We start from the raw sequence: 22,773 nt of genomic DNA on the forward strand, positions 1-22,773 counted from the left end.
TAGCCTGAGGCTTATTCATTTCACTTTTGGTGTGAAAGGGCCTTTACATTTGCCAAAAATAGAACTTTTTTTTGTTATTAAAAAACAAATAAGCAGTCCAAGTGTGAAAAAGTAACGCAAAAGTAATGTAACGCATTACTTTTCATAAAAAGTAACTAAGTAATGCAATTAGTTACTTTTTAAGGGAGTAATGCAATATTGTAATGCATTACTTTTAAAAGTAACTTTCCCCAACACTGTATATAAACATAAAAAAGGATTCACCAACTTCGAAGGCCTTTTCATTGGTCAACACCTTTTAATAAAATATATATTTCAAAATCTTATACTGTATATAATTCTAATTTATATGACAGCAGCATTTACTATTTATTATACATGCAATAGTTACATCTGAATAAATACAAACCTAAATATACAAAGGTAAATCTCAAAATATAGTAGTAAACTTGAATATATAGTTCTAAATCCAAACATATAATAATACTAATCTTGTAATATATTCAGATGTATTGTAAAACTACATATTAAATATGTATTCAAATGTACAACTAAAGAGAAGCACAGTATGATATGGAGCTAAAACAGTTCTGTAGGGCAGTCATTATACAAAAATATTTGACCACAGAAGGATGCGATTGAATTATTCCAAGAAATAAGTACATTTTATGTTGCTATTATCTCAAATTAGTCTATTTATTTTAAAATACGAAGAGATTTTATATCAAAATGAATGTAAGCCTCTAGCATCACATTTGAGCTCAGGTTGTGCGTAGCCAGACATTTTGGTCTGCAATTTTGGCCAAGTATTTCTCCCGTAGTTTCTCAGATATCCACACAGTCATGAGGAAATGAAAATCCAGCTGAACACATTGCCATTCAACCATAGACAGTGGCAATCGGTTGGCGGCCCAAACTCTCCTAAACCAAGGAGATTGTAATATCAGATAGCAGCGGCAGTTTCATTTTCCTGTATTTGTCGAAATACCGTCAATCCCTTGCGTATACACTCAGGTCGAAATGAGACCGAAGCAGGGGGCTAGAGTTCCTTGACCCTCCCAACCATCTCCGGGCGTAATTTCGTCCCTGGTCTTCCGTTGTACAAGGCCTTTCTGAAGTCTGGCAATTTGCTTTACCACACGGCAGTGTAAATTTTTAATTGCCCCACGTCCGAAGCAAGAAATGGGGAGGGCACAGGGGGCGGCCGTGCGTGGAATAAAGCACACATCAAAACCCTGGCTCAAACCTGCTCGCTCTAACTTGATGTGCTCGTCGTATTTGTGCAAATGCATACGCACACCACGTTTAGTCCAGAAACATGCAAACGCATTCAGCCCGAGCTTCTGGAGCTGAAAAATTAGATCAGAGTATGTAGCTCTGACCTCATGGCTGCGCTAGCAAGAGACACAGACAGAAAATAGGGGAAAACATAGAAAGTGGACTGCGTGTACATCCATGCATGTGTGTGTGTGCATGAAGATAATGCACTGACTGCGATGAGCCAGGGGGATTTGAGATGAATATAAGATTGGACCGACTACAAACATCAAGCATTTCTGCAATAAGGCCAGTTTCTTGCTGCCCACAAGCACATCATTAGCAGACTGCTTTATGCATGCATGTTTAAAATGAATTAGCACTCTTTTCTTCACTGGACTTCTTACTATAATAGCTACAATCTGAGTTTTGTTCTTGGAGAGTGAACTGAGCTTGTGAGAGGCTGGCTGGTGTATAAAGCAAAACAAAGAAACAAATGATAATCTTTTGCATGATAAAGCGAGTTTTTGTATTTATCGTAACAATGAGAATTAAGTCATTTTGAATGTTATTTGGTTTCTTTTTCTTTTGCATCGCACTTTCTTCACCCACATTGAAATCTTAAAAACAAAGGCTCAAATGGCTGTATATTAAACCAGAAATACATTTATCTGTGATAGTCACGTTGCAGAGCATGTTTTGTTTTTTATCGTTAAAGGGATAGTTCACCAAAAATGAAAAATTCCCAATGATTTACTCACCCTCAAGCCATCCTAGGTGTATATGACTTTCTTCTTTCAGTCAAACACAAGTCCAAGCTTTATAATTGTAGTGATTGGAGGATGAGTTTTTGAAGTCCAAAAAAGTGCATCCATCGATTATAAAACATACTCCACGCAGCTCTGGGGGGTTAATAAAGGCCTTCTGAAGTGAATCGATGCATTTGTGTAAGACAAATATGCCTTTTTTTTAAACTTCATTAATTAAAATAATGAGCTTCCAGCCATACGCATTCGACTTACATCAAAAAAAGTGTTAACTTCTGCGACGTAGTACACAATGACATAAAGCTTGGACGAGCCAGGATGTTTTTAATATAACTCTGATTGTGTCTGGCTGAAAGAAGAAAGTCATATACACCTAGGATGGCTTGAAGGTGAGTAAATCATGGGGTAATTTTCATTGTTGGGTGAATTATCCCTTTAACAATTAAAAAAAATAAAACATGCTCTGCAATGTGACTATCACAGACAAGACAAATGTATTTCAGGTTTAATATACAGCCATCTGAAGCTTTGTTTTGATTACTTTTGTAAGGTTTTGTAACACTAAAGTAACAATAAATGTTATTTATTCCATGTTATCCAATGACTTTATTCTCAACATTTTATCTCGACTTTTTTCTTGAAATTTAATGAGTTTTTTCTCGTAATTTAACGAGTTTATTCTCAACATTTTATTTTGACTTTTTTCTTAAAATTTAACAACTTTAATCTCGAGATGGTTTTATTTTTTTATTATTGCTTGGCCCTAATCCTCTTCCGTACAGTACAGATATATCTATAACAAATTAAACATCTCTAATTGACTAGCAGAGTATTCATTTAATTTGTTTGTGTTAAATAAGAGGCGGCAGACGTGTGCTCTTCGTGTGTCTATTCGTTCCAGTGAAATCACAAAAAAAAAAACTGCGCACAAACATGTCCCTGCTCTTGATATACAGTACAATCACTGATGAACACATTTGGTTTTAATAAGGGAAAAAAACCTATACACGGGCAGATTTAAACCCAAAACCTCTGACATGCTTAACAGAAGTTCTACCACCAGACCATTAGTACACACTAACTTTTAGAGTGGATTTGTTGCGTCACATCTGTTGCGTCACATCAAAAACGTTCTGAATTGTGTCATTTTCTCTTATACTTTTAATTTGGATAAACAAATTACTTGACGGTGTAAATTTGTCACATCACACTTATTTATGCCCTGGTTTTTATTCAAATCGCCTCTGATTGTCTGAAATCTGATTGGTCTAAAGTCTTGTTTCTCATAAATTAAACATTAAAAATCAAAAACATTTTGGTTTGATGGAAGAAAAAAATAGCATTAGTTTATTGGAAATTTGTCAAATCGTGTCTAGTGCGAGTGTTACTTTAATAACTGCGAGCAACATGATATTCTCTGATGGCGGACCGAGGGCGTGAGAGGCTGGTGGGTGTTCGGTAAGTTCGGCATTGCTTCTTTTGAAGAGTTTGCAGATGGATGAGTGCTTCATCAAGCCCTGCCTTGAGAAGAACTCCATTATCTCAGCTAAACATCTCACTTTGGCACCTGGGAGCCGTGCGAGTCGTGACCCCTCCCTCTACAACTTCAGACTCAAGAGAATGGAGGCCGGTAAGGTTTTCCATAATCAATTTACCTTCCGAGATGACTATAAACCTTTTCCATCCCTCCCCCCTGAACTTCCTCCACTCTTCCCCTTTCTCTCTACCTCTCTCTTTCTACTTTTCTATCTGCTGTTCCTTCCCGCTCTCTCTCTTTTTTTCGCTCTTCCACTCCCACCTCAGTACATGCCAATGAATAATTCACCAGTCAATGTGGTGAAAGGTGAGGTAAACAAGTCTATTGCCTAATGTCCCGGGAGGATGGAGGGGAGGAGAGAGGAGAGAATGTCTGAGCGTGTGTGTGAGGTGAAGATTTTAGAACCGTGGTTTATATTTCGATGTCCTGAATCATTTGCACCTCAGTTGATCCTAAAGGTTATACAGAGAGCGGATTACGCCACAGATCAATCTCTCCTACTGTTTCCCTGCCCATTTAGGGACAGTTCACCTAAAAATGAAAATACTATAATCATGCGATTTTAGAAATAAAATGACCAGAACATTGTTCAAAACATCTCCTTTTGTATTCAAAGTCACAGGTTTGGAAGCACATGTGGGTGAATAGAAAATAATGACAGAATTGTTTTTGTTTCTGGGTCAACTATTTCTTTAAAAATGCCATTGCATTGTGGAAAATGAAAAAAAGCACATACTAAAATGCATTTCAACATTGCATAACTCGTCTGTATCCAACCGGAGTCTTTTAGCAAATAAAACAGCAGAGTGTGAGCTACTTCTGAGAGCCGAACAATGTGTGCGTGACTGAATAGCTGTGTGATTCAGACAGACTGTGCTGAATAGCCGGCTTTTTATGGCTCAGCGTCCAGTCCTCAAGATTGAAATGGCGGGACAAAGGCCACTTGCTGATATGCTGGCAATGCAGCTATTCAACAAAACAATATGGCCAAATATGCAGTTTGGAAGTTGAAGTGAATGATTTGTTCTTACTTGTGTGTTTGGAATGTATTTAATTGCCTGGTTCACCTTAATTCAGCTGCGAAGTATTAGAGTTTTTTTGCTAAGGGGTTATGAAATATATAATTGCAACTACTACAAAAGGAAAAAAAAAAGAATTTTGTTGGTAACATCACATGGTAACATCAATCAATCAATCAATCAATCTATCTATCTATCTATCTATCTATCTATCTATCTATCTATCTATCTATCTATCTATCTATCTATCATATTCCCCTGTTTCACCGTTTGTGGTGACTGTCATGGTGGTCAAGCAAATCCACTTTTTTTTTTTTTTTTTTAACAAACACTACTGTTGTTGTGTTATGGAATGTAGTTTTGAGAGTTTTTTTTAGGCAAGAATGTAGTTATTTAGACCTCAAATATGTGACTCATATATAAACATAGCACCTATTTTACAATTTGTTTAGATCATATCGCAGATGTGAGCTCTAGGCCGTCAGCGGCCATTTAACGCTCATGTATCCACAGAGAACAGCTTAATCTCGGCCAGTCCTTTATGAATTTGCCGCTGGCTCTTATGTAGATAGTGGTTAAACATGAGATATAATTAATTTGGGGTATATCAAACGGGTAATCTTTGGTCTTATTAATCTATTACTTGTTCCATATGCAAATGGATTTGGGTTAATGGGAGAATTAAGTTTCATAACTTTATTTTTAGGCTATATTTAACTTAAATCCTGGACTAGAGCGCTGCTTTTGGACATTTGACTTAATTGTTTGCTTGTGTTTATTTCCTATTATCTCCTAATTCCTAATGGGAATTCCTTGTTCAATAAATATTTTTTATAAATAATATGCCATATTTGGTATTGAGAAAAGGCCCGTTAGTGATTTCGACTTCAGTGAAAGTTACGTTATTACACCATTAGATCACGGAAAACACGGTCTTTATCAGTGAGTCAGTAGCAAATTAAAAGGGACTGGTTGTAAACAAGAAAATTGTTTTAGTGCTGTCATGAGAAATCTTTTAAAAGGACAAAGATATCGCTTTCCTCAGCGGACATTCAAACAATTTTTTTTTTTTTTTATAATGGATATAATATTATGTATATCAACCCGAAGAATGAATGTTATATCAGATGCAGATAATACACTCATTTAGTTGATCTCTCTCTCATAATGCCATAATACTCTACTCTACATAGAGTATTATGGTATTATATCTTGGTCAAACTATCAACTTGAGATTTGAATCTATGGCAGAAGGAAGTATTTCTGCACTTAAAGAGGGTTTTTAAAGACACTCCGTTGATGTTTCTTATTTATTACTCACTTGTGCTGTCAAACTCTTGTATAAATGCAATATCACATGAGTAGCCATGAAATATAACTGTATATCAAAACGGCTGTGATTTGGCCGTAGACACGAGGCCGCATTGTGTATATCATGGTCAAATTCTCAAATTATAAAGGTCGAATTATGAATTTATATATATAATTAATTTATATATGTTATTGATTCCTTAATTCCTTAAATAACACATTACTTTGAAAATATATTCAAAAACATTTTTAAAAAATAATGATTGATATGTTCACACTCACATGTATTCAAGGTCTAATGAAAATACATTTTTACTGTTCACTTGACGGTTACACCACATGGCATTTTTAAAGTCAATAATGTGAAACTTTTTTATTTAAAAAAAGTTTTTTAAAACCATATGAAACCTAAAGAATACAAAAAAGTACAGAAATTTTCTAAGTGCTGAAAACAAGATTTTTTAAAAGTTTTTCAATGACATAGTGACCCCAAAATATGTTTGGACAGGTGTATGAAAGTCATCGCAACAGCTGATTGTCAGAGGAACATCAAAGAAAGAAAGCAGACAAAAGTGAAAAAGAAAAAAAAAAAGCAACACTGAAAATAAGAGGTTTTCTGTGTACGTGTGTGTTATAGAGGAGTGTGTACTCACTGGCATGGTTTGACTGCCGTGCAGGGCGCTGATTGCGGACTGAGCTTCAGCGTGTGTGGAGAACTTTACAAAGGCACAGCCTGAAAAAAGACACACACAAAGGTACACAAACACTTTAGCCACAGTGTAGAGAAGCACATTAAAACACTGGGGAGAGGCAGAAAGCCCTCCAACGGTAAGCAAGCTTCTCCTCTAGAGACTGTGCTGATGCAAAAAGCGTGCTATTTACTGCCACATGCCCATCTATGCAAACACATCTCAAAATACGGGATAATTGATATCGTTTTAAAACGCCGCCACAGATATTCATCACGAGAATTCAAACCCATTTGGGATTCAAGAGCAGTCGTGTTGAAAGCCGTAGAAAAAGCTGTCAAAATATTAAGGATAGGTCTTAATGTGTCTTATATAAGCGTAACATGTTTTTATTTAAGAATTAAGAATTTTTGGCAGAAACAGGCTTTGAAATGAAACACATTAGGAGCTAAATGAAATGAAGTTTTCTTGTCTCATTGTACAGGGAATGTTTTGACATCTATCTTTTTCTTCTCTTCCATAAGACTGGATATTCACGGATCCACCCCCTAAGTAGCAGAAATAATCCTACAGCAATTTTCGTAACACTGGCAAGGGGAAAACTTCGACTCCCACAGTGCTTTTCCAAATGCCAGGCTGTATTAGCGTCTTACAGTGTCCCTAAAGCCTCGGTGGGCAAACAATGGAGTCTATAAAAAGTTTAATGCTCAAATATATGCTTTTTCTCCATCTCTTAAGAGTCTTCAATGTTGAATGAGCGACAACTCAGAACAAATTGTTGGTTCTTGGACAGCATAAAATGTCAACATTAAATTTTAATATTACATTTAACAGAATATGCAAAGAGAACATAAAATGTAGGGAGGGTTTTGAAAAAAAATAAGATGGACCAGTTTACAACATTCAGGTCAAAAGTCTCTTACTCTCACCATTTATTTGATAAAAACTGTAATGTTGTTATTCTTAAAATCTAAAATTACTGTTTTATATTTGTATTTGTTCAATTATCAATTATTACTGATGCTCAATTATTATTAATACTGGTTCTTAATATTAATAATGTTGGAAACAGCATTTAAATAAAAGTATTTCTTTTTTAAAATCTTAAAGGATTAGTCCACTTTTAAATAAACTTTTCCTGATAATTTACTCACCAAGATGTCCATGTCTTTCTTTCTTCAGTTGAAAAGAAATTAAAGTTTTTGATGAAAACATTCCAGGATTTTTCTCCTTATAGTAGACTTCAATGGGCACCAAACAGTTGAAGGTCATAATTAGTTTCACTGCAGCTTCAAATTGTTCAACACGATCCCAGATGAGAAATAAGGGTCTTATCTAGTGAAACCATCGCTCATTTTCTGAAAAAATTTGAAAATTATATAAGTTTTAACCTTAAATGCTCATCTTGAACTAGCTCTCTTCTTCTCCTCTATTAGAATTCTGGCAGTGTAGACACTGCTAAGTGTATTGCTGCCCTCCACAGGCCAAAGTTTGAACTAATTGTTATATACTATTGAACTAGCATATTGCATATAAAAATTAGTTTAAACTTTGACCTGTGGAGGGCAGTAATATGCTTAGCAGTGTCTACACTGCTGGAATTCTAATAGAGGAGAAGAAGAAGAGAGCTAGTTCAAGATGAGCATTTCTGGTTAAAATTTTCAATTTTTTTCAGAAAATGAGCGATGGTTTCACTAGAGAAGACCCTTATTTCTCATCTGGGATCGTGTTGAACAATTTGAAGCTGCAGTGAAACTAATTATGACCTTCAACTGTTTGGTGCCCATTGAAGTCCACTATAAGGAGAAAAATCCTGGAATGTTTTCATCAAAAACTTTAATTTCTTTTCGACTGAAGAAAGAAAGACATGGACATCTTGGATGACATGGGGGTGAGTAAATTATCAGGAAAAGTTTATTTAAAAGTGGACTAATCCTTTGAAAATTCAAAATTTTGAATTGTACCGTATGACAGTTTCCACAAAAATATTAAGCAGCACAGCTGTTTTCAACATTGGAACTTTGGAATAAATTACATTTTTAAATATATTTAAATAGAAAACAAAGATTTTTTTCTTTGGAAAAAACAGGCACCGAAAATCGTTCGCAGTAAAACCAGAAATGTGTACAAGAAAGCTAAAATTTCATGTTGACTGATAATATAACATCATGCCATAAAAAAAGTGACGTAATCTCACCTTTGCTGTTTCCGTCCGGACCTCTTAGCACAGTGCACTCCTCAATGACTCCGTAGGGTTCAAAAAGACGGTACACGTCCTCCTCCGTCTGTTGTTTGTTCAGCATCCCGACGAACAGCTTCCTGTCTTCTGAAGCAAAGAAAAACAGAGCGAATGGAACGACTGGCGTAACCTCTCACCTACCCATTACCCACATACATTACTATTGTAAGCACAACCCAAATACTACTCAGACTTTTGGTCCTTGGCCAGCATGGGCAAACAGGGACTGCTTTTGCTTGGCCCATTTAGCTTGTGGAATGGAGTCGCAGCAGTAATTGTTCCCCGTGCCAAGTCTGTTCATTTTAATTTGGGGGATAATTGGGTTCAACCCCATGTTGGAAATGGTGGGTAGGCCTGAGGTGATAGCACTAAGCTGTCGTGCTTAGAGGCTCGCTTTAATAGGAAGAAGCAGACTGCGAAGAGACAACACTTTCTACGAAACTCTGGAGGGTGTAGATAGGCCGAGAGCGTTGCTACCGCTGACCTGGAATTCAAACTAACACGAGTTGTTTTCGTCCCATTCTATGTTTAGTATATTGTAATTGGGTGTATTCACAGATAATACTTTCTTTAGACCGAGCTGAAATCTTGAATGTTATACAAAAATGATTATCACTAATTATAAAGGGCACTATGCCAGGTGATACTGCCAAATCATTTCAAAACTTGACAACTTTTGCAAGAGAATCACAGTGGCAAATCCTATTGAATATTACAAGGGTTAAAAGCATCATACCAATTCAAACTCAACATCATTTAGCATGAAAGAGCAAGATTATTGGAATTAAAAAACTGAAAAGCTGGTTATAATTTGGTAAATCCAAATCAGATGCACATTTGATAAAAAAATGGGGGTCTGGTTATAAATTCTGATTACAGCTCTACATTTATTTTGAATTCTCTCTCTGTATGTGTGTGATTCAACATTTCACTCATAAACATTCACTTTTTGCCACGTACTGACATATTGAGGTAACCTGTAGAAAAGTAGAGTCACTGAAATTGAATTATGAATAATGAAACACTGAATTATTTAACTATTTAACACAATAGTTGTCAGTTTCTGCACATTTTTCTTTTCCTCTAAAAACTAAGGTTGGGTCAAAAATTGTGGTAACAGTTAGAGCTTCAGAAGTGTGAGCCAACTAAACCTACAACTTTATCATTGCATTGATCTTTTTGAATATGTGTCAATGAGATGGATGTGTCTATTAAGTCTACCTTAGTCTTTAGTCTCTGACCCGCATGTATTGATATTCCCTCATTCGCTCTGGAACCTGGCCGGCTCCGTGTCTTGCCGCGGCAATGACGTGCTCTAAAATAATCACGAGTGTCAGCACGTTGTCTGGGCCTCGTGCGCGCTCTTTATCGTTTGTGGCAGGATCAGAGGGTATGTATCAAAATAGAGGCGATGCATTGTGACATCTATCACGTTACATCGGAGAGCATTTATCTGCAAAAAAAGAAGGCCCTGAACTGGAAAATAAAAGGGCGGGATGGGCCTTCGACAACGCCTGGAGGGATCTTCCGATCCGAAGGTGGGTTGGTAAAGTTCCTGGACGGATTCACAAACATGCTCGCATAGATGTGGCCTTGAGGTCTTGTCGTGCTTCTTGTGATGTCTCAGCTCAGGGAAACGGGTGATGGGACTCTGACCGGGGTGGATTAATGTACGAAGCTGACCTGAATGAATTTAATACCACGTGTGCTTCACCTCAATATTTATGCCACAAGCGCTGCTGTGGTAGCGTGCTTTAAAATACACCCTTGCGGCTGTCCAGTGGCTGACAGCTGAATGGAATAATACTTATGGCCAGAAAGAGTGTAACAGTAACACAAACTATAAATCAGAATATAGCATGGAGACAACTTAAAAGAATGGTTCATCCAAAAATGTAAATTCTCATTCCTAATCCCTATGACTTTTTTTCTTTTGTGGAAAACAAAGACATTTTGTAGACTGTGGTAGTCACCCTTTCCACTAATTATTTAAAGGTCCCGTTCTTCGTGATCCCATGTTGCAAACTTTAGTTAGTGTGTAATGTTGTTGTTAGAGTATAAATAAAATCTGTAAAATTTTAAAGCTCAAAGTTCAATGCCAAGCGAGATATTTTATTTAACAGATGTCGCCTACATCGAACGGCCAGTTTGGACTACATCCCTCTACTTCCTTCTTTAATGATGTCACTAAAACAGTTTTTTGACTAACCTCCGCCCACAGGAATACACAAGAGTTGCGTTTGTAGAGTGTGTTTGTCGCCATTTTCATCCCGCAGTCCAATCACCGGGTCTGATTCCGGCTCAAATTGATAGGGTAAAATTAAAGACATGTTTACAATAACACTGAGCGCATGCATCTCCACGTTATGGTAAGAGGCGTGACCTTTCCGGGCAAGGTTCGCTAAGCTGCTGTCGAATCACAACACAGGAACCGCTGGCACAATCAGAACTCATTACGTATTTCTGAAGGAGGGACTTCATAGAACAAGGAAGTCATCAGCCCGTTTTTATGACAGTGGAAACAGCGGTATACAGATAAGTAAATTATGTGAAAAATACTGTGTTTTTTTACACGCGAAACATGAACACATGTTATATTGCACACTATAAACACAATCAAAGCTTCAAAAAACCACGAAAAACGGGACCTTTAATAAACGAAGAGTGTAAGTTGCAATCTCTCAAAAATGACCATGAATGTATCATAAATGTGGTTCTTGTGCGATATATTTAGAGACGTCTATGTGAGAAACAGAGCCAATTTTAAGTTGCTATACAATGAAAATCTTGACAATAGCACTATATCTCATTGGTGCGTTCATTACAATTCATAAGAAAAGTAACAATGTCTGAAATCATTCTTTTGAGTCAGATCTTTTCATTGAATCACAAGTGGTCTAAATGAGTCAACTCTTTTCAGAGAATCACAAAACCGGTCTGAAATTATTTGTCTGATTTGCAAACAAATCATTCTTTCGAGTCAAATCTTTTCATTGAATCACAAAAGTGGTCTAAATGAGTCAACTGTTTTCAGTGAATCACAAAACTGGTTTGAATGATTTGTCAGATTTGAGAACAAATGATTCATTTGAGTCAGATCTTTTCATTGAATCACAAAACCAGTCTGAAATGATTTGTCTGATTTGAGAACAAATCATTCTTTTGAGTCAACACTTTTCATTGAATTATAATAAAAAAAAAATGTTCTGAAATGATTTGTCCAAATTGTGAAGAAATCATTCTTTTGAGTCAACACTTTTCATTGAATTATAATAAAAAAAAAATGTTCTGAAATGATTTGTCCAAATTGTGAAGAAATCATTCTTTGGAGTCAAATCTTTTCATTTAATTACAATGCTGATCTGAATGATTTGTCCAAGTTCAACTCACTGACTTTGGTCCGTTTCTAACACAAACCTAACACTTAAAATATGGCACATGGACCACATTTAAGATTCTTTTATAGTGCTTTTGCATCCTTTTTGAAGCTTCAGTCCCCATTCATTGCAAATGCATGGAAACCGTCGCTGTTCGCAATTTTTCTAAAGAAAATAAGGGCTTTAAACTACACGAGGGTGAGTAAATGATGACAGAGTTTAGATTTCTTGGTCAAACATTCCTTTAATGTGTTTTCCTTTAAATCATTGGATACTTTATTTAGCACTTTAGCTACACTCCTGTTTTTCCATGATTCAATAAGCTGCAAAAGTTTTGAAAACCTCAAAGCGATTTATAAAATAAATCAGCCAGAGAATGTTTTCATCACTCTTTTTGACAGGGATGAGGGATAAAGCATCACCACAGGGCCACCGTAAGAAAATAAAAACAGACACTGCTACTGACATTACACATTTACAGAAAAGAAAATCACACACTCTCACACTCATTCATGTATACATGTATACAATCCATTTTAGAAAATATTGGAATACAATCCAGACTGGATTACATATAAAGGACCATATGGAATAGCATCCAAATCTTGCATTATTCAACTTTTTCTGTTTACTCAGACGACAAAAGGTTATGAGAATTGACTGCAGTCAATAATGCAGTTGCAGTCCATAAATAAGCAAGTGAAGTGAGTTTATCGACAGCATGACCACAACAGATTCATTAAAAGGCACTGGAGTATAACACATGCTGTACAGTATCATATTTATTTGAACTATAAGTGCACTTTGATAGACCGTTCAATCACTACAGTGACATTAAGGTGCTGCAGCCTTCTCATCGCACGTTTAATTGATTAGCACTCTTGAAATTTGCATACTTTACTCCCCTGTGTCCTTCATACTGGTTCCGGCCCCACCAGCTGTGATGCTGCCTCAGAAAATGACTCCTATCAAGCTTCATCAACTTCAGCGGCTAGATAGAGTTTTGTTTAATAAATCACAAATTAAGCGACGAAACGACAAGGGGAGAACAAGATTGCTAGCTCCATGTCTAAGGGAATTTAAGTCCTTGTGATATGTCTGAGAGCAAATTCTTATTTGTTCAATATCATGAGTGATATTTGTTATCTTTGTTATAAGAGGTATGCCGCTAGACTGCAGAATCGAAGCTATTAGGCCCAACTATAGCTGGGAGGTTACTAGTAAATACCTTAAAAAGGACAGAATAGCCTATGGGTTTCAAAAATCTGATGCCACGAACACCCAAATATGATGATCCTACACTAGCGTCTCGAATACTGTCTGTATAAACGTATGACAGGAGTCAAACCCGTATTCTCTTACCAGTGACCAAAGTAATATCAAAGATGGCGATGTCAATAAAACTGAAAAGTCTTATCACTTTTGATACGAATTCGAACACAACGAAGTCACGCGTAGAACACAAAACTGATGAAAGCAGCTCAGTGGAGAAAAGTGACTGGATCTAAAATCTTCAGACAATAAACAGAGCATATCTCCATCATTGCTGTAAGTTACCGAAAGCAAAACCACACATGAAAACCTGCAACACACAGTAGACATGCATTTGTGCAGCGCAGAGCGGCTTCCTCGCACTAAGGTGCGTTTCCCAAAAGCATTGTTAGCCAACTAACATCGCAAGTTCCGTTGTTACTAACATAGTTGAACAATTTGGTGTTACCGGAAACCATAGTTCAAACAAACATTCCCACAGGTTTGAAATATACTTGTGGTGGTAGCCGGGTGAAAAATCCTCCTATTACCCACGGCACGTCTACTAAATGTGACAAACAAATAATATGTGATTTTTAACAGTATTTTTATTTATTGAAATTAATTTGAATTACATAGCATACTATTACATTTATTTACATACTAATATTATGCATTATTATGCATTGTAAATTATGCAAAATTACAGCATTTAAATGGTTATCCTTTTTCTATGTTCTCCTTGCTGTCATATAGTGTCTCTCTCAGGGAATGGGACACAGATTTTACTAGTAAAATTTATAAAATGAATAATATATGTGTCAAATAATGTTCTTAGTCTTTTCTTCCTGTGGGGGAGACTACAATAATTTACTATGAATTAAATGGAAATCAAATTAAATACAATTTATTGTGTAACCAAAATACCAATAATGCCCAAAAGAAAGAGAAAAAACTTAGCGTGTGACTTTTAATTATAAACAAGCCAGAAATACACAGGGACTCTTATTTTGAAATGTCTGTACTATTGCAGGCCGATCCTTCAGATTCTTACAACCGTATAAAACATTTTATATAAAGGCCATGAAGTAGACATTGTAATAATTCATCAACTTGAGTTCATTAGCAATCGCTTGGCATAAATCTGCACATTTCATTGACTGAGAATCACTTTGAAGCAGTCTGAAGCGCTGTTGCGCGAGCTTGTAGAACACGCAACAGTGCCGCCTTGTGACTTTGCAAAATGCAGCACCCGTGGGAATGTCAGTGCAGTTCTGACACACACATAACAAGTGGGTACGAAACGCGGATGGTTTCATTATCTTGCGCGGATATAAAAGTCTAAGATGATAAAAATAATACAAGTAAAAATGTGTCTCCAAATATACTTGGGCGGCCGTTATTATACCTGGGTGGCCAGCCCAAGTAAAGTCTATGTGTGGGAAGCACTGCATATACAATTTACATATTTTAGTTTGTCAAGAGATTTTAAGCACCATTTTGAAGAGTGCGCATGTGCGTGCATGATCTTGTATCAAAGAAGGAGCCTATGATTGAATCTGGTAACAAAGCAAAATAACTGAGAAAAATGAGAATTAGTCCTCAGATGCCATGTCCGTAATTTATAGCAAAAAATCTAGCATAATTTGATCTCAAAGGGATTCAATTAAAGAAGTTATTACTCCATCACCTGCGTGACTTCATTAACCAACGTGGCTGAACGACAGGTTTGCGACAATATGGTCTCGGGAAACAGTCGTGACTAGCTAGTTGATTCATTCAACGTTGCATCGTACTACAGTAGTGAAGCAGTGAGTTACGTCATTGTACGGGAAATGCACCCCTGTATGGCGTGACAGACAACTAGTCGTCCAGACCAGTTCTGTTCACACAGCAAGGGTTTTCTGAGAATTCGGTTGTGAGTCCTGAAAACTTATGGGTGTGAGTTCAGTTATAGAATGCGGTTGTCACTCCTGTAAATGAACATATATGCAGAGATCCCACCCAGCAAAAACTAATTTTCAGTAGATGGCACAACACCGCATGATATATAAAAAATTATATACTATTATATAATGGTCTCCACCAAATCGGAATGCAAGTAGTCACAGAAGTGATAATATCAGGTGTAATGCTAATGCGTCTTGGCTGATTACTTATGATCGGTTCACTGAAAACGCATCTTAATACCAGGTGGAAACAGACTTTCTCTCTCTCTCGCCCACTCAATTTCCGGTATATGGTATATAATATCAATATGCGGGAGACTCCCGAACCTTCCGGGAGAGGTGGGATGTCTGTAACGTATTAAGGACAACCTTTTATATGATATAGTCAAGGCTTGACATTAACACCCGCGGATTTCGCTAGTGGCGTGTAACGCAGTCACTCCTACGAGCCACTTTGGCAGGTTGAATTTTATACTGTATATAATATATACATTTTTCAGTTGTAGTCTTTTAAAAAGGCATCTGAATAAACAAAAAGTGCAATGTAGTGTTATCCAAAATATCGATTTTTGGATACATATCGATACTGAAATATCCAAAACACTTCCAATGCACACTCGTTTCATTTTGCTCCGGATGAATATTTTTTCATGTTACGGGGCTTGAATTTGAGTATTGCGTCTTGCACATAAGTTTACTCATTCCTGCTGATTTTGTGCTTGCAGATAAAGCCAGTACTAAATTGAGTTCTTTTTCACTTCTTATTATGCTTAAACAGTCAAATACACACAAAATAATGTCAAAATGCCGGTCTTTGCGAGTATTCACGTAAACACAGTCAGTTATGTTTTAAGTGAACGTAAACGTTGGAAAATAGAAAACGCATGTGTAACAGTATAATGGATCCGTGTGTCAGGGCTTAAAGTGATTGTAGCCTAATATACCTGCTGCCAAATTATGAGATAATATTAAAAATATCTATATGGCAGTTTTTTCCAATGTTTTTTTCCCACTGGATATATTACTATATACAGTACGAAAAACAATCAAAGTGGCAAGATGAAAAACTTTTATTTTTTACTTTAACGAATGTTATAAAAAAAGATCATTCACAAACTATATGCAGATTTTTCTTCATTTCTAAACAAAAAAAAACAAACATATAAAAGATCATATTTGACAACAAATTCATGATATTGATACTGATCATTCTGAATAAGCGATGTGAACACATTGCATTCACTGCCGGTTATTATCGTGAGGGCACTGATCTACCACTAAACAACTTAAAACAGTAAAAGCGATAAGCCCGGTGCTGAATTGCTATCACATTTTTTACAATTTGGATCCCACTTGTTGTTTTGTCCGCAGAAAGCATCCGTGGAGGCTCTCAAAACATGCAGACCGTATCCTGGCTCGCATGAGAAGATCCTGCAGCCACGGATAAGCGGGGATGAGTGTGGGAGGTGAGCGGCCGAGTTTGTAAATCATTGTCCTGAGAGAGCCGAACGATAGTGAATCATCACTTTTGGCGCTCTTTTGATTTTCACAGGAAAGAGAGTCTGTGGAGATTGCCATGACAACCGGCTGTCAGTCAAGCCTAAATGGGGTTCGCAGAAAGCAAAGGGTCATTCTTAAATCTGCTGTCGGGCACACAGTGTAAATTCCATTGTCTGAGGCAGCGATAAGGAGAAATGATGAACAATATTAGCATCTTGATAAAAAGCAACATACGAATGAACAAACACATTAACTGAGAATTACCGGGTGGGCGATTATTCAACCGGAGACTGAGCAAACCGAGAGAAAAGTGTTCGGGTTTACCGTGCAGATAAGTGATGCAGACAGATAGGACGGGTTGAGATAGATTTTGCTGCCATTTCCACTTGGCAGACCAGAATCGAGCCTTTGAAAGCGGCGCGTGGCCCCGAACACTAATTAAAAACAACACAACAATTACCGCATGTAACAAAACACAACCTCAACAAACAGACAGAGAGGGTTAAAGTAATTAACCTACAGAACAAACCCGGTAGATTTTGATCCAATTCATTATATATAACATATCTTGTTTTGTACGAACACTGATGGAATATTCGCATCCGTCGGGACCTCTATCTGGCAGCGATGATCGGGGGCTTTGAGGTCTTTTGGCTGCTGTCAAACTTGAGACGCATTTTCTTAGCTCTAGGAGTTTTACCTCCCGTGAGTTAATCTGAAACAATCAGCCTCGGATTAGTTCACCGAGGGTTTGGCCAAATAGATTAATCTACATAGAGCCACAGACGTTTGGCAGTTTCTATCAAACAGACGGGCATCAAAATTTGATCAAGGGAAGTAAAAAAAAAAAAAAAAAAAAAGTAGTCAACAACTTAATTTCCATAACATCTTGTGCCAGAGTTACATAAACCTAAATCATTTATGTAACTTTGCCACACAAAACATCACAAAGAGTTCACATATGCAGCCAAGCAGGCCTGCTGGTACAGTTCATGACAAAGTTTTTGCAAATATTAAGTTGTTTTCCTTACAATCATGTAAATGACTTTGCTTTACATTTTACATACTCATTTTTATACCAACTCTCTCTCTGTGTGCTGTCAAACCGATTAAATCTAATATAAAACTTTGTGTGTACACAAATGTGTGTGTGTGTGTGTGTGTGTGTGTGTGTATATATATATATACAGTACAGTCCAAAAGTTTGGAACCACTAAGATTTTTAATGTTTTTAAAAGAAGTTTCGTCTGCTCACCAAGGCTACATTTATTTAATTAAAAATACAGTAAAAAAAACAGTAATATTGTGAAATATTATTACAATTTAAAATAACTGTGTACTATTTAAATATATTTGACAAAGTAATTTATTCCTGTGAGGCAAAGCTGAATTTTCAGCATCGTTACTCCAGTCTTCAGTGTCACATGATCCTTCAGAAATCATTCTAATATGCTATATATATATATATATATATATATATATATATATATATATATATATATATATGGGTTAATGACGTGATGGGTCATTTTTCTGTCCAAAGGCCTAAATAATAATAAAAAACAAAGATATGACATCCAAAGTATGTAATGTAGTACAACTAGATCTCTTCGATTGAATCCAAAAGGTTTCAATTATATTTTGCTACATATAAAGGTATTTTAAAGATTTTGAAGTGTCAAAACGTCATTTGGTTTAACCGTCCAAAGGCCAATACAGCCACTTCATTGGTGATTAAAATATCTTAAAATTAAATAAATGTATACATTGTTTATTCTGGAATGATTTTATAACATTATATATCAATATAGTGCAAAATAGAATTAAAATTATGTGTAGAAGTCGTTGCTTTGTTATGAGACAGAATGTCTGGAAAAATTTCATTGATGTCATTCAGAGTAACCAATATAAAGGGACCATTTTGGATTAAGTCGTAATATCATGTGACAGGATGTGACATCATTCAGACACCTGCAAAGGACCACATGCTCACGAAGCAAAGTAACTAACTCTCTTTTAACTTTTTGAAAAATTAATGTTTTCACTTGCTCATACACATCCCGAAACATCAGGTCATTCGGTACAACCGCTATAAAACATGGGAAATGTTGTAATATTTTAAAAACTTGTACTAAATATAAAATGTTTAATTGTCCTAGCTAGCTAGATATCAGCCTGTTAACATTGTTTGAAAATTTCGTCATTCAGTATAAACAAAAGTGTCATTCGGTAAAACCAAAATTTTGGTTAAACCGGATAACTTTTTTGGTAACAAATTTTGTCCATCTTGTAAAAAAAAATGATGAAAGCAGTGTAAATTGATTATAAAACCACATAATCTCATTGTTAACACTACTTACAGTTTTTTTTCAATTGCTAACAAGCGTTTAGCAATACTTAAAGGCAGGGTAGGCAAAAAAATGTATAAATTTTTTTTTTTCAAAATTTGTTTAAACTTTATTTATATATCAATACATAATTAAAATGTAAGTACTCTGAAAAAGAAAGTATAAAAATCGAGTGTCTGTAGACCTCTCACGACTGTTTTAAAGACAGCTCATTATTTCCATTCACTCCACCCCCTCCCTTCTGGGCTCCTTCCAAAGCCACGCCCCCAAAACGCATGAACGTGTGACTCCGACCACTGAGCTGGAAGACGCGTTATTTACCTGAGACGAGCGGAGAGGAAGGAGCACAGTGCATGTAGTGACATCATGTCAGAATCACATGTAATAAAAATAACTTTATAATTATGAAGATAAACAAACAAGATGTATTTTAGTACTCACTATCAAGCTAGCATATTGATATTGGTAAAGTTTAAAATATATATTTTTTGATTCGCTAACGAGCTAGTTATCTATAAGGCAAAGCTAAAAACAGGTTGCATGATACACGTTTTTCCATTACCATCATTTACACTGTGATGAAGATGAATTTCGTGTAAGATTCATAACATATACGTTGTTCTACAGATCAACAGAGTAACATACACTCAAATATCAACTCACAACTGCATTGCAGACACAAAATAATAACACACACATACAACAAAGTGTGTACGACACACACAGATACAAGATAAAGACATCAGTAAACATAGGTAGAGAATATAAAAACAAAACAAAGGCGAAAAAAAACGTGCAGGTAAACTTACAGGTGAACATGGTAAAAGAGTTAGACAGAGGGTAAAATTATGCACAATTCAACACTATAGCTATCATTATTTATCGTCTCTACTACGGCTCGCTAAGTAATGTTATGTTAGCTATATTACGCAGCTAAGTGTGCTAATGACACATGCTTCATGAAAAAATAAACAAAAAAATACGTATGATCAAAATACAAAAAGAAAGATTTACCTGTCCAGCAGAAATAAAGCCATCAAGGAGTCACTTTTCAGCCCCTTGAGTTCCCTCAGTTCTCGCCATCGCTGGAAAGCCACGCCGATATTAACTCGCGTTTTATTTCTTTGTTTATCCAAAGACTTTTTGTTCATTGCCTTTTCTTGTACTGTTACTGTCTTCCTTTTTTTGCCTGGTTTGCCTTCACTAACTGCATAGGCCGATACTGTGCATTTAGCTTGCTGTTTCTCTGCCATTGTTTTGGTATTCCTAGGATCCATGCCTCTTGGATTCCCCAAATCAAACGTGCGCGCGCAAGTGGGCAGGTCATGTGTGGCAAAAGGGTGGTTGCCATGGTTGCGAGAGAGTGACAGCCGCCTAAGCCAATCCTATGTTTCGTCCCGGATGGAAATAATGAGCTGTGTTTAATACAGATTAAACGGTCTAGAGTCACTCGATTTTTATACTCTTTTTATCAGAGTTCTTACATTTTAATTATGCATGTATATATATAGAAAGTTTAAACAAATTTGGAACAAAATTTCTTACCTACCCTGCCTTTAAAGTACTTTTTCTAAACTCTTAACACAGCAACACACATGCATCACACAATTAGCCAAATAGTTAATTTCATGCCCAAAACCATATTTTGTTATATAAACACAAACTCTACATTTCAAAATTCTAAAAACCTTTTTCAACACAAACTAACTCTATCAAAACACAGCAAACCTGATTCAAAATCAAGTCGTTCTGTCAAACACTAACACTAGTTTTCTATCCAACATGAACATATAGTCAATCAAAGCGCAATGACTGTCAAAATACTAACAGTTGATGGCATTATGAAAACTGCATTACTTGTCATGTTTCGGTTCTAACTGGAGAAAATATGAAATCCATCGTTTTTATAATTCAGTTTCCTTTTACTGCAGTAATAGAGTAATGCATGTAAGCCATTCTACATTTTTGGTTGAGTGTTGAATGTGTGCATTCTTGGCAACAAAAGTGAGTCATTACTTTATAGAATGTGCAGTAGAAAAAGAGAAGAAGAAGAAAGTAACAGAATTGCTCAGGGCAGCTACTGGTCAGATGAGTCCCCTATATGCAGAACTTCAGTTGCCCCCTTGGTTGAAATCTCTTTCTGGGGTTGGGTGTGTGGTGTTGATGGTGCCCTCATAGAGGGTGGGATGGTGTCCCCTTGGTAGTTAGTGCCCTACGCAGACCACATATTCTGGATATATGGAACAGTGGTAGTGGAATCATTGTAGTAAAAGCTTTACACACTTTACTTTTACTGAAATGAAAACATGAAATTGCTGCCATTGATCAACAACAAATCCAACATACATGGTTTTTGGTTACTGTTGAAGCTTTTTTTCCGCCACAGAATAAAAAAAAAGTATAAAACGTAATTGTGACTTTTTATCTCACAATTCTATTTATTTATTTATTTATTATTTTGTAATTGTGAGTTTACATCTCACAATTCTGACTTTTTTTCCTCAGAATTGTGATATATAAACTATAGGAATTGAGTTTAAAAAGTCAGAATTGTGAGATAAAAAGACATAATTACCTTTTTTATTTTCTATTCATGGCAGAAATAAGCTTTCATAGGTTCCACGTGTAAGTGAAAAAAACAGAGATGCAGTCCAGCACACATTCTTCCTCCTCTCCTCTACATCTTCTTCTCCCTTGTCCTGATCCAACTTCTCCTTTCCTCCTTCATCTAATCTTCTCCCTTACCCAGATATTATTTTCTCTCTGCTCCTCTGTGTTGTTTTTCATCCACACTGAACAAATCTGATTCAAAGAGTCCTATTTTACTGTGTATGTCCATGTAATGGAAAGAAGTTCAAACCCTGACTATGCTTCCAACTGAGACTGGAATCTGCTATTTCTCAATATTGCAGTGATCTGCTAATTAAAAATGCTTATCAATTGTTTCAGTATTTGTCTTGTATATTTTTTCAATACTTTTGAGCTGCTGTTGTTGCAAAAGTATAGGTTTTATACTATATTTAATGATTGGAACATTGGGTCTTCATTTCTGACTTGCTGTGTTTAAGCATTTGCAAATCAGATGAGAAAGATCCATGATTTTGGTATGAGGTAAGCTTATATGAAAAGAAAATTTAAGAAATGTGTTAATTGATTGCATTTTGTGTGAAAACGACATGAATTGTGTTAATGGTATGGCCTCAACAGACGGATGTTCTGCTAAATGTGTTTAGAGTTTTGAAAATGTGACTACAGAATGGACAAAAGTATGTTAGCAATTGAAAAAAACTGTAAAACTTCTAAAATAATTATATCTCCATTATGTTTTTTTTACACTTTTAAAAACCTTATTTGTCAATGATATATATGTTAGATATAAAATATTTTGCAGTAATTAAAGTTACAATATGTGATTTTTTTTTTTCATATACCGCCCTACACATTTGCTGTTTCATGAAGTGTTTAATGCACTACAATTGCTTGAGAAAATATATAATTAGCTGTTTCATAACAGGTTCCATTTTGACAA

At 36.0% G+C, this 22,773-nt stretch overlaps 1 protein-coding gene across 17 annotated transcripts in view; it reads right to left on the reverse strand.

Moving 5' to 3' along the window:
• Positions 1-22,773, reverse strand: part of celf5a (cugbp, Elav-like family member 5a) — a 241,567-nt gene that overhangs the window by 40,031 nt on the left and 178,763 nt on the right. For 11 of the 17 annotated variants that reach the window (XM_048182962.1, XM_048182958.1, XM_048182957.1 and 8 more), the window contains exons 4-5: positions 8,778-8,906; positions 6,545-6,624 (exon numbers count right to left, since the gene is read on the reverse strand). In XM_048182962.1, coding sequence (XP_048038919.1) covers positions 6,545-6,624; positions 8,778-8,906 — 209 coding nt within the window. The remainder of the gene's footprint in view (positions 1-6,544; positions 6,625-8,777; positions 8,907-22,773) is intronic. The other 6 variants (XM_048182963.1, XM_048182970.1, XM_048182960.1 and 3 more) reach the window with 1 other exon arrangement.

The sequence above is a fragment of the Megalobrama amblycephala genome, linkage group LG2, assembly GCF_018812025.1.
Source record: "Megalobrama amblycephala isolate DHTTF-2021 linkage group LG2, ASM1881202v1, whole genome shotgun sequence".
In the NCBI taxonomy this organism is placed as follows: domain Eukaryota; kingdom Metazoa; phylum Chordata; class Actinopteri; order Cypriniformes; family Xenocyprididae; genus Megalobrama; species Megalobrama amblycephala.